The 15,253-nt window shown below is 45.4% G+C and overlaps 1 protein-coding gene across 2 annotated transcripts; it reads left to right on the top strand.

Annotated features, from left to right (window-relative positions):
* The first annotated feature begins 230 nt into the window (after positions 1–230).
* On the top strand, positions 231–10,064 carry tm6sf2 (transmembrane 6 superfamily member 2). Of its 2 annotated transcripts, XM_034531175.1 has the most exons (11): positions 231–333; positions 573–698; positions 2,966–3,069; positions 4,436–4,533; positions 4,630–4,733; positions 5,889–5,971; positions 6,369–6,493; positions 7,141–7,242; positions 7,528–7,620; positions 9,197–9,316; positions 9,828–10,064. In XM_034531175.1, exons 2-11 carry the CDS (start codon positions 619–621, stop codon positions 10,062–10,064), a joined length of 1,146 nt encoding a protein of 381 aa, XP_034387066.1. In that variant the 5' UTR covers positions 231–333; positions 573–618. The 2 variants fall into 2 exon arrangements, with proteins under 2 accessions (XP_034387066.1, XP_034387067.1); XM_034531176.1 differs by lacking the exon at positions 231–333 and having other exon boundaries at positions 557–698.
* Positions 10,065–15,253: the final 5,189 nt, after the last annotated feature.

Genomic DNA, 15,253 nt, shown 5'->3' with positions numbered 1-15,253 from the left:
CACAAAAAAGAATGCTTTGCTTTAACCTCATTATATCGTCCAACCCCCATTGTGTCTCTGTTTGTGAGTCCATGAACGCACAACATTTCATAAAACACAGCATTAAGTGTTGCTGCATGAATAGGAATGTTGGCCTCTTCACTAATACGACTTATGTAAATCTCTAACAAAATCAAAATTGCACAACCCCCCCCCCCCCCCCCCCCCCCCCCCCCCCTCTCTCTCCAACCCAAAAGCTTCTTTGTCTCCACTTCATTATTTTGCCAGTAAAGGCCACGTCTGCCTCAGGCCGGCTGTAATTTGATTAATCCATCGAAAAGGAAAAGCCAGACGGTAAGAGCCTGCTCTACTTCGTCTTCCAATCAATTCAAAATTGCAGAATCTCGTGCGGGATTTCATTTTTCACGACGTTCATTTCATTTAATTCTTTAAAAAAAAGAAGAAAAAAGAAGCTGTTCCAGTTCCTATAAATGCATCGATGCATTGGCATCATTTGAATATCGATTTGATCAAATATGAGTGTTACCATTGCTGGAGCGGATTGAATCAACGCTGTTTTGTGTTTCTCTCAGTTGCCGTGGATATTTCACGCAGGGAGGCCGAGCAGCTTCCACAGAGATGGAGACCTTCGTCTTTTTGTTTTCTTTTTCCGCCCTCGGCATTCTTTACGCCATGAACACCATTCCTGAGTTTCAAGAGTAAGTCATAACCTCTACTGGTCTCTTATTTCTCAGTATTCCATTGAAATACTTCCGTTTGTTGGTTCTCTAGTTGAGTTATTTATCTCTGCACGTGATGAAAGAAAAGAAAAGAGGAGAAATATGCAGTTACACGAGAAAATGCACAGGAGGGATGACACTAAAAAAACAAACCTGGATGCTTGCCACCAATTTACATACAGACAAATACATAAAGTAAAGAAAAGAAAGCAATTTACAAACAAAAAGACAGAAATAGACACCTCATTTACATCATATTTTACTCTGTTCCATCCTGACCTTTCTGGTTTTATTACTATATAATCAAAGCTTTTCTAAAATAATTATAATGTATTTTGCAGCAGGTGATCCTTCCTGTTTCACGTGATGACTGCAGGTACACTTTCCCACCACTAGAGCACGCTGTAAGCTCAAATCTCAAAGTTTAAAATCCCCTTAAACCACGTTGAGCACCAGTAATTCCACGACCTTCAGAGTGCGTTTGCCAATTGCGTCTAAAAAGCCGTGTAAACTCCTAAAAACGATTAAACCACGACAAAAAGAAGGGAATGTGAACAGAACGTGTGCAGATAATCTGATATTAGAGATAATTCCTTTTTCTCAGCTGTTATCGGTCCTGCCTGTTTATTGGGACGCTACCTTATAGCATCGGCTACAGTCATAGGCGGAATAAACAGAGTAAAAACACACATTCCACTCCCCGTTCACACTTATTACCGCGGGACATTCCTCACAGCAGACAGACTTTTACACACCTCCCTGTGTGTGAACATCTCCGCCGGCTCTTTGTCGAGTGTGTGGACATTGACAATCAATACAGACTGCACACAGAGGAGTTTGATGAATTGCTCTTGACGCGCGATATGCCTCGTGCTCTTCCGCTCTGCAAACAAACAGTATTCTGTGTGCATGAGTCTTCCCGCGCGGTTGAATTCGAGAGGTAGCTTCCCTTTGCTCTAAAAGCATTTGTTTTTCTCCTCCCCGTGAACACACGTCGGGAGTTTTTTTTCTTCTTTCTTTTTCCGAGGAGGTAATGTTGTTTACCGGGAGATACCTCGAGCGCATTAATCTTTTCCAGTGCCAGGCAGCGGCTCCTTTGACCAGTAAACATGGAGTGCAATGCTGAACTAACACGGCCTTTATACCTTTCTGCTTCCCCACACCTCTGCCCGTGATTGATTAAACCTTTGTCAAGCTGTGCTTCTTTCAAGCCACTGGAGAGGTGGAATACTGCAGATGTAGAGTTTAACAAAAGGAAGGTGAAGTAAAACGCAGTGGATTAATACTCTGCAATCATTACGTAACTTTGTCTTTGAAAGATTCGGAAAAACTCGATGAGCCTTGCGAGATAAGTAAAAGGTGTTTTAAATATTCTCAATAACAAACAAGCAATCCAGTGCATGTATTACCATATTATCATTGCAAGGGTTTTATCAACACAGATTCAGATTTTGCCAAATGTCTCGACTTTCAAACTTTATTTGAAAAAGCTCCTCTTTGTTGCCCTTAAGGAGCCCCCTCCCCCAGTGGAGAAAACGTGATGAAGTGCCCTCTAGGATGCCTTTTTAGTGGAGAAAACGTGATAAAGTGCACCACAGGAAGCCCTTTTAGTGGAGAAAACATGATGAAGTGCACCATAGGAAGCCCTTTTAGTAGAGAAAACGTGATGAAATGCACCATGGGAAGCCCTTTTAGTGGAGAAAACATGATGAAGTGCACCATGGGAAGCCATTTTAGTGGAGAAAACGTGATGAAGTGCACCACAGGAAGCCCTTTTAGTGGAGAAAACGTGATGAAGTGCCCTGTAGGAAGCCCTTTTAGTGGAGAAAACATGATGAAGTGCACCATAGGAAGCCCTTTTAGTGGAGAAAACGTGATGAAGTGCACCACAGGAAGCCCTTTTAGTGGAGAAAACATGATGAAGTGCCCTCTAGGATGCCCTTCCAGTGGAGAAAACAGGATATTGTACGCCTCTGCCCAGTTCCCCACGGCTGGGTCACACAGATTTCCCCTCACACCTCTGCATTATTTCGACTTATTTCGAGGTTGCGTAATTATTATTCTCTCTGACTTCCCATTCATCATCATTTACTAATTTAGCGCCGCAGAGAGGACTGGCACAACTTCCATGGGAGAAACTAATTAGTAGAGAGAATGAAGCAGAAAATCAGTGCAGAGGGGTCAGCAGTTAGAGTGTTTTTTTCTTCCTCCTGATGGATAACAGTTGAATTCCTCTTCTTTCACAGGCCGTACGTGATCTTGGCGATCGGCGCTGCGGTGCTGGTGGTCGTGTTTCTGTTCTACTTCCTCGTCACTCGTGGCAACCCACCCAAAGACGCCTTATTCTTTGGTATTAAAACACGACACACACACACATGCAATATATTTCCAAACAAGTCGGACAAAGGTTGAACTCTATGTGATTTACCTCTGATTTAAGCCGCTTAGACCGATCAGGCTCAGAGCAAATCTGAGCCGCACTACTGTGAGGCACGACTGACCCCCAGAGCTCACGGCGCCGTGGCACACGTCACCTTTCAGCTTTTGTCGTGTTGACCTGAGTCCTTGGTTGACCTTGAAGCAAAGCTTTTGGAGAATGTTCACGATCCTGTACGAAACCATTGATCCCACATGACTGACTTGTGCATTCGGTGTGATCGTTGTGACGCCGGCAGCGTGTGCACCTTTCAATATTAACCTTTTAATTAAGCTTTTTCTACATTCATTTGTGTCATATTGTTTTGTCAGGGGCTATGCTGGGTGGTGAATTGGTGCCCGGAGCGATACGATATATAGTGTTGTGCAGGTGAACCACAACAATGAGCACAAAAGCCGTGGCAGGCTCTCCTCAGTGATGGAGAGCCATAATCCCCCCTGCTATCTCACCTGTTAGATGTCAGAGATAAACCTGGTTGTCCTGAGGATTACAGAGACACTGGTGGTACACAAGAGAGACACAATGTGTGCGTGTGTGTGTGTGTGTGTGTGTGTGTGTGGGTGCATCTGTGTGCAAAGAGTGTGCGAAGGACAGATAGGGAGGATGTGATACATGCGGTTTAAGTCGTGGTATCTGACAGAGAGATGCCCGAGTCGCACCACACAACCGTTCCCTTCACCATGACGTTCTGAAAAAAAAGGTCTGTGGGTATAAAGCAACATTTTTAGCACTCACAATGCCTTGTAGAAACCCCCCCAGGGAGTCGAATTGTTAATAAAAAATGGTCTATAACTGCCATTGTGCCAGCGTGGTCAGGTTTCAGTGAGACCCTTATGGCTTTCAGCTCTGCTGGGCTCCGATCCCGAAGGAGAGAAGATGGCTGTTCACCATGGACTCTATATACATGTATATAGATTTTAAGTTTCTCCCCACGCTGTCCTATTAGTCACTGACGAGCCAGTCGGAGGAAATTATCTTGAAGTAAAAAAGGAGACCAGAGGCTTTTAGTCAATCCAGTCGTACGATCTGTTTTTCATAGGCAAGCAAAGGAAATTGAGTAAGTACATGAAACTTTCACTTATCACAAAGGCTTCTGAAAGCTGCTTAACATTTCATGGTTTCACTGAGTTCTGCACATTTTATCTTTGGGTCTGAAGCTCATATTGTACAGAGGCAGTTACCCCTTAAACACACACACACACACATACACACACACACACACACACACACACACACACACACACCTGTGTTTTTTATACCCCCCTGTGTTTCATTGCAGTTTTCGCTGTATTTTCCTTCACTTGTGTCATCGACCTGACGAGTGCCTTGGAATATGACGGCATTATCTCCGGCTTTATGGAATTCTACCAAAAGACGGTGGGTTTCTGTCATTCTCGCTTTACAAAAATGTAAAAAAAAAAAAAAAAAAAAAGCTCCAGTTTAACACGAGCACATGTCATGTGTGCGTTTCAGGGGGAGCCCTATCTGGGAACAGCCTATGCCATCATGATGTGTTACTGGGATGGAATAGCACACTTTATCATGTACCTGGTGATGATCAGCAGGATAACCGACAGGTGGGGAGATGTCAGTTCGAGTCACACTGAGTTCATGCATCTGTCACAGAAAGCTGGCCATAGATGACGATAAACAGATATTCTGTACACCCGTGTAAATGACGGTATTAAAAATCATCTTCTTATCTTCATATTTTTCATCTTTAGAGAAACAGAGCGATTGCTATTCATGAGTTGCATTTATAACATCAAATTCACCGAATGGCCTGAATAGAAAAGTGTTTTCGGAAGTAAAACCAGGGCCCCTTTAGAGCGAGTTAGTCATAAAGTGCAGTCTGTGAGTTCAATAGTTCAGTGTGTGAGCCGCCCTCGGGCAGGTGCTAAATGAAATACTCTTTTAAACAATGCCAGTTTTGTTACCATGGGGAGAACTTGTGCTGGTCTTTTTTTCTTTTTTCCTTTTTTCTTTTTACACATAACTTGTGCGTTGTGTGTGAAAGATGTTTTTTTCCATTCTTGGAAATAGAGCTTCCAAAAGGGTTCTTTGTGAGATGAAGTGCTCCATTCGGAAACGCCCAAAGAACCCTTTTTCTTTTTGTGGAAGAATCAGTCCTTGAAAGCGCGAGTGTTTAAAGATCCTCCCAGCACACACATCCCCACACAAAAACTGGGATTTGAGAACCATGATTGTTCTGAGGTTCTGGTACTACTTGAAACATAAAAGGGTTCTCGGGAGTCCAACGATTGAACCCCTGGAATATTAAACTGTTCTTGGTTGAACCCTTAACCCCCTGTGTGGGTCATTGTTAGCACCCTGAGAAAGCGGAACGTTTTTTTAAATTTAAAAATCTTGGATAAAACCTTTGAGAGAACGTTCTGGGTGGAACCATTTCACCATAGCAGGGTTCTCATAGGGGGTTGTGATTGGAAGATTGCAGCTATAACCCTTTATATTTGGGGTTTTAAGTAGAACTGTCTCAAAGGGTCCCAGGTGGAACCTTTATAAAAAGGATTTACCAGGAATCAAAAAGGATTTGCCGATTGGGTAAAGCTGAAAACCCCTACATGGTTCTGGTTAGCACCTTTATGTGTGACCTTTAAGTGTGACCTCAACTGACCTTATCTAACATTGTGTACCTTCTGTCTTACCTGCTATCTCTGCTAACAGCATAAACAGTATAACCCCCCTTGTTTCATGTGTCGTTCCTCTCCCAGGAAAGCCTACCGTACCCTGGGCTTGTTCTGGGCCGGCTCTTTGTGCGTCAACATGAGCGTGTTCATTGGCGGTATCGTGGCAGGTGAGCCTCGTCTCCTGTTCCTCCTCCACCGGTCCCCGCGACGACGAGCGTTAATCAAGTGAACATCTGCACCGCCAGTGTACCATCGGTCTGCCAACAGAATACACAATCAATCCACGCCTCGTCTGCCACCGCTACACCCCAGAACAACGCCGGAAACAGACTTAGAGCATCTGTTGGTGTCGGGCGGTACACGAGTGTCACAAGTTTAACCTCGTCTACAGGCTAATGCGTTGTTCTCTGTTGTGTTAACCTAGACGCATTATGCGCTGTTTGCCTGAGCCCAAAGTGCCCTGTAGTTTTATTCGGAAGCCTAATTACATATTTACGTTGTCATGTTCGTACACAGTTTCTATGGGTGAGTAAAATACGATAAAAGTCTCTTTCTTTGCGGCAGGTAAATACGGCTCAGAGATCCGTCCCGTCTTCTGGCTCAACTTCCTCTTCCTTCTGATGCCCGTGTGGGCAGCCGTCACGCTGTTCACTCGGCCCAAGGACAGACCGCTAATCGGGGGATACAATGTGAGTCTAACGCGTGAGCGGGTGGACCTTGGCGGAGAGAGGTTTAGAGCGGTAGTGTTTGCTGAATGTGTTTAATCAGGGCAACAGCGCAGTCCAGTTGAATGTGATCCAGACGACGAAAGATGACAAAGGGGGGGTGGGGGGGGGGCAGCCGTAGCTTGGCCTTAGATATGTCTTGGATCTACAGCAGGCATAATCTGTATTTTCTTATTCTAGCAATGGATCACGATTACTTGAAAAGGGGGTCGGTTGTGGTGACGAACCCCCAACTTTCACCTTAAGAGAGCGTCTTTCAGCTCATTGATTTTGCAATTTTTCTGGCCCACAACTTTACTCTTTTGGTCCACTTTCACCGGCTGTGTTTTCAGCTGCTTTTTGCAGATCATCCGATGAGCTTCACGTCGTCCCACCCCAATGAGCACCAAACGGCAGACAAGCAAAGTGAACATGAGCATGGAGAGAGATAGTAAAGAAAAAGAAGAAACATAAAACAGAGCAAAAAAAGCGTCACGTGAAATGTTGTGTTGACAGATGTTTCCTGTTCATTCCACAGACCAGACCTTCAAACACAGCTCTAGGGAGCTGGAGACCATGAAACAAGGATCTTGACTAACCAGCTCTGTAATGTCGTTGGCTTCTCCCGTCAGGCCCACAACGCTCAGAGCATGAAGCTGATCTGGCGTCCTCTGGATCTGATCCTGGTGCTGCTCCTGTTAGCCGCCATGGCCTTCACTACCCTCAGAGGCTTGGTAAGTGTACATTGGTCCAAAATCATAATAGAAAAATCCCACAGGTTCTTTTTGTCGAGGCATTTGGCCAACAGAGTTCGATCTTTTCACCAAACTCGAAGATGCTTCTCAAAGGGACTCTTCTTTTGACCATAAAGCTCCGTTTGTCATTCTAATTGATAATACTGAGGACACGTGTGGACATTTCCTATTCAGACAGTGTCAGGGAATTGTTCTCAGATTGAATTGCGTTATAGTGTGAGCTGTTCCTGTTATTTTGTCCCCCCCCCCCCTTCCCTTCTGCAGGTGGCTCTGGACTCTCCTCTGGAGGCCTGTTCCACGTACCTGAAGCACTACGAGCCCTACCTGAAGGATCCTGTGGGCTACCCCAGAGTGATGGTGAGTGCCTCATGTCTCAGCACCTAAACACCCCCCCCCCCCCCTCCAGCCTGTTTTACATAACCAGCCACATAATGGATCTCCACTCTCATGGATAGCACTCCGAGTGTGCTGGAGGCTCGCCCCCTCATCTCCTCCACTCTTTTAGCTCGCGGCTGATTACACAGACGTTTTTTCCATCATTACAGCAACAATGAGCGAAGGGTTGAGAGGCCGGCGCATCTTTGTCTCGCCCTCTTTCATTCGCGCGAGATGGATAACAGATTATTACCGTGTCTGGCCCATGCCTTCCCTTTTTTATTTCCTCCTCCTGAACCTGCTCGGCTGCGGGTTCTTTGTTGTGCTTTGTTCGCCGTACACAGCTCTGTCAATAGGTTATCCAAAGACCTTGTCGGGGGCCGCGGTCCACTCACAATTGCAAGTCATTGATCAGACGGACGAACCGCATGCTCAGAACTTGATAAGCTAATCCCTCTCCCAAAGCCCCCTCCCCCCATCAGCATCTCGCTGGGTGGGAGGAGGGTGTGCACAGCATGTGAAAGTATGTCTCGGGCAGCTGTGTGTGTGTGTGCGTGCGATAGCATAGGCTCGTGTGTACGCGTGGGGGTGAAGAAATGAAATAAAGTTGCGTTTGGTACACTGGGTTGCAGTGTTTCCACGCTGACCGACCTCCATTGATGATGATGAACGGCATGTGACAGATTACCGTGGCAGCACTAGGAAGACATTTGAACAAAGGACTGAAGGGCATATATGATTGGCTTTCAGGCCTTGGGCTGAACTCATTAGAATTCATCTAGACCTCGGACCCAGAATGAAAAGAAACTGTTCAGTGGTATAATTTGAGTTTTCTTCTTCTTTTTTTGGGGGGGAGGGGGGGTAACTGGCTTTCATGCTCCAAATATTTTAAGTTGAAGGTCAGGACAGTTTCTGTAATGACCGTAGTGTGGAAATAGCCATTTGCGCTCAGGGGCGCGAATGTATGTTTGAGAGACGCTTTGCGCTCGGGAACAACCGAGGCTTTATTTGAGTGTTTCCATTTGAAGAGAGCTCATTTTGCCTTCTTTTTACGTTTATCTGATGACTGCAGTAACAAGTCACGCTGCAGAATGCGATGAGATTAGATTTACGGCGATGCGACGCTAGATGGACCCGGGGAGATACGCGACATCCAAGTGATGCAAAGTCTTCTCGTGGAAGCCTTTGACGATTTAACACTAGAGAGTACGTTTACTTTTGATATTTACCTCCATTTTACTGCTCACGCCTGGTCACTTTTTTACGCCACTGTTAGTGCCACTTTTATTCACGAGGGTGTCAGTGTTTGTAATTCCAATATGAAAAGCAGCCCTCCTCTGTATTCAGGAGGAGGAGAAAGGCCAGAGGAGAAGGAGGACGCACTGTATTAATGGTCTGCTGGATTGTTGGTCAGGACCCAAGAACAGCGCTGATGGAGGGGATCCAGAATCTCCGTTCGCTGTGGAATATACATTATAATACGTGGAATTTACACATGTGACAATAAAACAGATTAATTTAAATTATAGGAAAAAAAAATATTTTTTTCCCCCCACAGATGCTGCACTTGTTCTTCTACGGACTCCCTCTGTTGGGCGCGTTCGTTTACGGCCTCCTGAAGCCCGGGTGCACGTGGATGTCGGACTGGACCGTGTTCTTAGCCGGAGCCGTGATCCAGGTAAACGCCACGGAGACAGGACAGCGAAACTGACTCCCTCAAAGCCAGTCGGAGGCATAATCACTGCCTCTGATTGAAGTCAAATTAAAGTGAAGTTTACAAACAGAGGCCTGAAACGCGCGTGCCACCCCAATTAAAATGAAACTGCTTGTGGCGAGCTCTCATCCGGGGCTAATAATCACCGGGACCCCGCATTTATCCATTGAAGCACTTTTTCTTGCAATAAACAAGCTGCAGGTGCTTTCTCTTTGCACGAAGCCGACAGAGAGATCGCAGATTAAAGCCGTGAGAGGTCGCTAATAATGTGTTTTCTAAACTGCCAGCTTCTTAAGTCCGTGCCGCCTCTTCTTTTTTTTTTTACGGCCCCTTTTCCCCGTGTTTTAACCGTGGAAGAAGAGGCTCTAGGTGGCCGATTCCCTCCGAGTTGTTCCTTTTGGAGTGCTTCAAAAGGCCATCAGTGGAAGCACACTAAGCAGTAATGTTGTTGTAACGTCTGTGTCTCCTTTCCCAGTGCCAGTGGGCCCACATCGGGGCGTCCCTCCACCCCCGCACCTCGGCTCCGTTCCGCATCCCGGACGACGTTTTCCCGTCGGTGCTGGCGGCGAACTTGCTCTACGCGGCTCTTCCGGTCCTGGTGGCCATGCGGGTTCAGAGCAACCCCTACTTCTTCCTGAAGGTCGCGCCCTTCCCCGGGCAGACGGGTTTGCCCAACAGCGAGGAGAAAGACACCAAGTACAAAGACAAATAGTGATAGCAATAAAGACATCCAAAGTGCTTATTTAAAGTTTGCTTCCAATTCTTTTCTTATTGGCTCGTTGCCCGACGAGAGTGTGTTTTTTTTTTCTTGCTCGGCACGATGACGTCGGGCACTTATCTGCTGCGAGTTGAATTCTTTTGGACTGAGGGCGTTCGGTGGCGACGGTGAGACGCATTGAGCTGGAAAACGCAGCATTCTCATTTAAAACAATTAAGCCTCGGGCTTCTAAAAAAAACAAAACCCCTCGACTGATCGCGGCCGTGCTCTAGTTTCTTGTTCGTTTTCAGCCAATCAGGGGAGACGAATGAACATGACATCACATCGGTTACTGAAACCCTTGCGTAACCTCGTGCCTTTAAAGACTCCGGCTAATTGCGTGTTGATGAAACCGAATGGGGCCCGAAGGTTTAATATATTTCGTGGTGGGTGGCAGCTGTGAAAAAGTGGGCAGATTGAAACATCATCAAGACAATATCTACGATATTATATTATCGCATTTCTTTGCCGACTGTGCAAATCAGAGGTTAAAGTGTTGTAACACAATGAATATTTAACCCGACGATGGAGCCGTTTCAGATTCATGATGTATTATTTATCCTCACTTAATCTCAGAGACACACACACGGTTGCTTCCCCCCCCCCCCCCCTCCTTTTACACTTGTTCCTTCGCCTCGGTTCTATTCGGTTCCACGGAAACACAACACGCGGTTTCGGAGTGAACACCCACAGCCAGGAGGAGCTTCAACACCTCTTTTTATCAGTGTGGTTGAGGCAGAAAGGAGACCACAGTGGAAAAGGTAACAATTATACATGTATAATATATCCTTGTACAATGGATATCAATGTTTAATATGTAACGTTTCCACATTCAAATGTCTCAAAACGACTAGACCTGCTTTGTTTTTGTATTATTTTGTTGAGTTGTGTATCCTATAACTGCAGAAAAACAGCATTATTCTGTGTTTTTAACTGTTGTTGTTGTTTTTTTTTAACACCGGGTCTGTTTGTTTCCCCTGAAGCTGACAGCCATGCCTGCAAGACAGCAACTCCCATGATGCCGTGCTGCTGCACGACATCGCCGAACTCCGGCATTTTGATATTGTTTTTGAACGAGAGACAGAAAAATGACACATTGTGCATTTTAAGAGGCTGAAGTGTACGATATTCCAACGACAGAGATAGTAAACAAGTATATATAAATGACCAAACTCATTTAGAGCTGCAGTTTTATATATTGATGCTGACCGATTGGATGTTGTTGACTGCACAGACATGTTTGTGTCTTGTTATTATTTGTATTTTTCTGAGTTCATGTTCCTATTCGTCCTGTTTTTTTACGACAATTACCAAAGTATTATTTTTTTTTTGCCTACAGTTTCTGTGGTTGTGGCGCATCATTTTTAACATATTTCAACGTTTTGAAGAGCCGGTTGTCTAAAATGCAGTTTAAAATAAATCTTGATTGGTGCAGACATTACTAAAAAAAAAAGTAGTGTTTATCTTGTAGATGTCATGCATGTAGCTGTAATTGTTGATGCACGTTAGCCCACGTGTGTGTGTGTGTGAAAAAGACATGTGTGGGGGGGGGGGGTTAAAGTCTGGAGGAGGGAGGGTGGGGGGGGAGGGAGGCTGATGACTCCACGCCTGCTGCGCTCGCTGCAGCCTCCACAGGTCGCTGCTCGCGGCTGCAGAAGGCGACGCGTACTTCAACAGCAGCTCTGGTGAGCACGCACCGCTTGCTGCCCGCTAGCCGCCCGCTAGCCGCCCGCTAGCGGCCCGCTAGCAGCCCGCTAGCGGCCTGCTAGCGGCCTTTTAGCGAAAAGAAATAGGCCGATTTTTCTATCTGGCTCCTCTCGGCCCGCTCTGCATTCTCTCTGATCTCGACCCGGGCGCCCACATTGCGCTTCATCCGTCTCGCCACTTTACTGCCTTTGATCCCGTTTGTTTCTATTCCGCAGAGTGACGCTGATGCCGCGGCGGCCCAGGAAATAGTCTGCCTTTTTACAAAGACATCAAGTGAACGACATAGAGGTGTCTCTGGTTTGCATAAACAAACAGACGAGCCTGGCAAAAGGCTGACAACAATACAAAAAAAAAAAGAGCAGATTATCAGCACACAAAGCGACGCCGTTGACAAACTACTGAATCCATCTGCCGAACCTTTTATCTCGACAAGGACAACGGGGTTAATTTAAGGGTTTTTTAAATTGTTATCGTTGTCTCCATCCCGGACCCGGCAACACCCTCTCACGAGTAGTTGTCCCCCGTCTCTGAGCAACACTCGTTTAATTTGCTCTCCCTCAGCGGCTTTTTCATGCTGAAGTGTGACTCACACGTGCTACCGGTGCAATCCGTGTGTGTGTGTGTGTGTGTGTGTGTGTGTGTGTGTGTGTGTGTGTGTGAGACAGATACTTTAAATCAAATGAGGCCGCTCCAGTCAGCTCTGCAATCCCATGATGGGAGTCGCAGGAGGATCAGTGCTGCAGATGTCTGGTCGGGGCCCCGGAGAGCTGAAAACACACACACGCACGCACACACAAACACGCACACACACACACACACACACATGCACACACACACAAACACACACATACACGTACACATAGACACACACGTACACACACGTACACACACACACATACACATACACGTACACATCGACACACACATACACACACACACACATACACACAAACACACACTTACACACACACACATACACACAAACACACACACATACACGTACACACATACACATTCACACACAAACACACACACACACACACACACACACACATACACACAAACACACACACGTACACATACACGTACACATCGACACACACATACACACACACACACATACACACAAACACACACACGTACACACATACACATACACACACAAACACACACACACATACACACACACACACACACACATACACGTACACATCGACACACACACACACACATACACACACACACACGTACACACATGCACATACACACACAAACACACACACACATACAAACACACACACACATACACACACAAACACACACACATACACGTACACATCGACACACACACACACACACACACACACACACACATACACACACACACACATACACAATACATTCAGGAAGTCATCGGGGTCCGCATGAATAAATAAGTCGTATCGATCTTTCTATCCGTCCGTCCTTCCTGCCATCTAGTTGTATCGCTATTAGGTAATATATCGATTTGTTACGTAATACATACACAAATGCATTGATCATGTAATCAGTATGTTTATTAAACTTATTACATTGACAGCGCAACAGTTTTATTAATTCTTTTGCCGATTCTGAGCGTATGCCATCAGTCAGGATCGCGTGTTGGACATCACGTGATTCAGGGGAACCTCCCCTTTCTTTCTGGTCCATTGTAAAGACCCCATCATGCAGTACAGCTACCGGGTAGCATCGACGCTACGCTATATTTCAACCCGTGGCATCAAATGAGCTCAAAACAAAAAAGCTCTTACATCATGAGATCAACTGAAGGGTTCTGCATTACGACATTTCTTTCCGTAACATCGTCACAATCTATGTTTACATTCCTAAATACACGTTGTTTCATTCGTTCTCATTTGGGGCGACAGACGTGGTGGTGTAGCTGTGTGTCAAAAGGAGGACATTTGTCTGGTACTGGACGCCACCGGTGGGCCCTGCGGTCAGTATGTCCAGCCGGTCACATTAGTTCATTTCCATGTCGGTCCACATGCGTGTTGCCCGTGGTTGTCTCACAGTCTAGTGGTCGGCATTGAGCACCACGGCAGCAGTAAACACGTGTTTATTATCACTGAACCTCTCGCAGCTGCATTCATTGATCTTTTTTTTTGGCCGACATAACCAGCTCTGCATCTCCTGGGACAAAGCTGAGCTCTACCGCATCTACGCTGGACGCTTTCATGCACCAATGCACCAACACTAAATAATGTATCCCCCCCCCCCACACACACACACCTTTAACGATCCTTCGTCTTGAAAACTGGGCTTCTAAATACCTCAAGATCCAGCTCGCCGAATCACTGCTGGCCTGTTCTTTGTGCATTTCATTAAAGATAATTACCGTGGTAACAGGTAATCTTGGAAAAAAAAAACCTTCAGCAACTATATTAGAAGGAAGATTTTTCCTGGAGGGTATTTCTCCTCTTGTAATAGATTTTATAGGAGGGTAATCTTTCCCTGAAGTGGAGCAACTCTTCTGCAGAGGCCTTGTTTAAATCCAGGAGAAGCTGGGCAGAGAATAGTTCAGCTCATTGAAGAGGAACCGATGCATCATTTAAGACGGGTTAACTAATCCTATTGGGGGTCCTGGTTCTGGTTTTTGCTCTCTTCAAACCTCAATTCAAACCTTTATTAAATGTGCTCGCTCACTAATGCGTTATCTCCTTTCCTTTCATAAAGTAAGGTCCAGTGTTTCTTACGCTAAAGTCTTTTCCTAACTTCCCCATCTTTCCTTGACCCCCGTGACCTTTTCCACAGAGGTCAAGGCAAAAGTGGTTAGTAAGAGATATTAGGAGGTCATTATTTGACTGTTGGACCCCAGCCCTAGCAACTCGACCAGGTCCAACCTCCGTGAGATCGGCTTTTCTGCCGTCGCCCTTCAAAACAAAAGCATGACATACATTGAGCATGAATTGAGGGTGTTCGTAAACAAGCGTGCGACCCCGTTACAAAAAATAATGCGTGTAGTGGAAAGTTAATATTGATAAAAACATGAACGCTACACGTATCTGGACCCATTTTGTTTGTATTGTTGTTTTGAAAACTCAGTAAAACTCTTTATTGCCAAATATTTGAACTTGTTGTTTATATTTTTTCACAGGTTGCACCTCATTGTTATTATCTTGAAAAGATATTCAGTGCCTAACAGGTTAATTGCAGCCCCAATAAGCTATTTATTTGCCAAATATGAGTTATTTCTTTTGCACAGATAGTTTGCATTGTTCTGCACTTTGATGGAGCAATCTGCTTTACTTGAAAGTGATTGCAATTTTATTTATTTCTATTCTTTGAAAAAAAGCACAGATGGAGGAGTCACAAAAAGTGATTTAAATAAAAGTGATTTCTGGTGGGGCATGAACATTGTTCTTCCTCCTAAGTGGGACCGGGACGGAAAGAGTTTG

The sequence above is a fragment of the Cyclopterus lumpus genome, chromosome 4 (genome assembly GCF_009769545.1).
Source record: "Cyclopterus lumpus isolate fCycLum1 chromosome 4, fCycLum1.pri, whole genome shotgun sequence".
Classification (NCBI taxonomy): Eukaryota; Metazoa; Chordata; class Actinopteri; order Perciformes; family Cyclopteridae; genus Cyclopterus; species Cyclopterus lumpus.
This window is presented reverse-complemented; position numbering and strand designations above follow the sequence as displayed.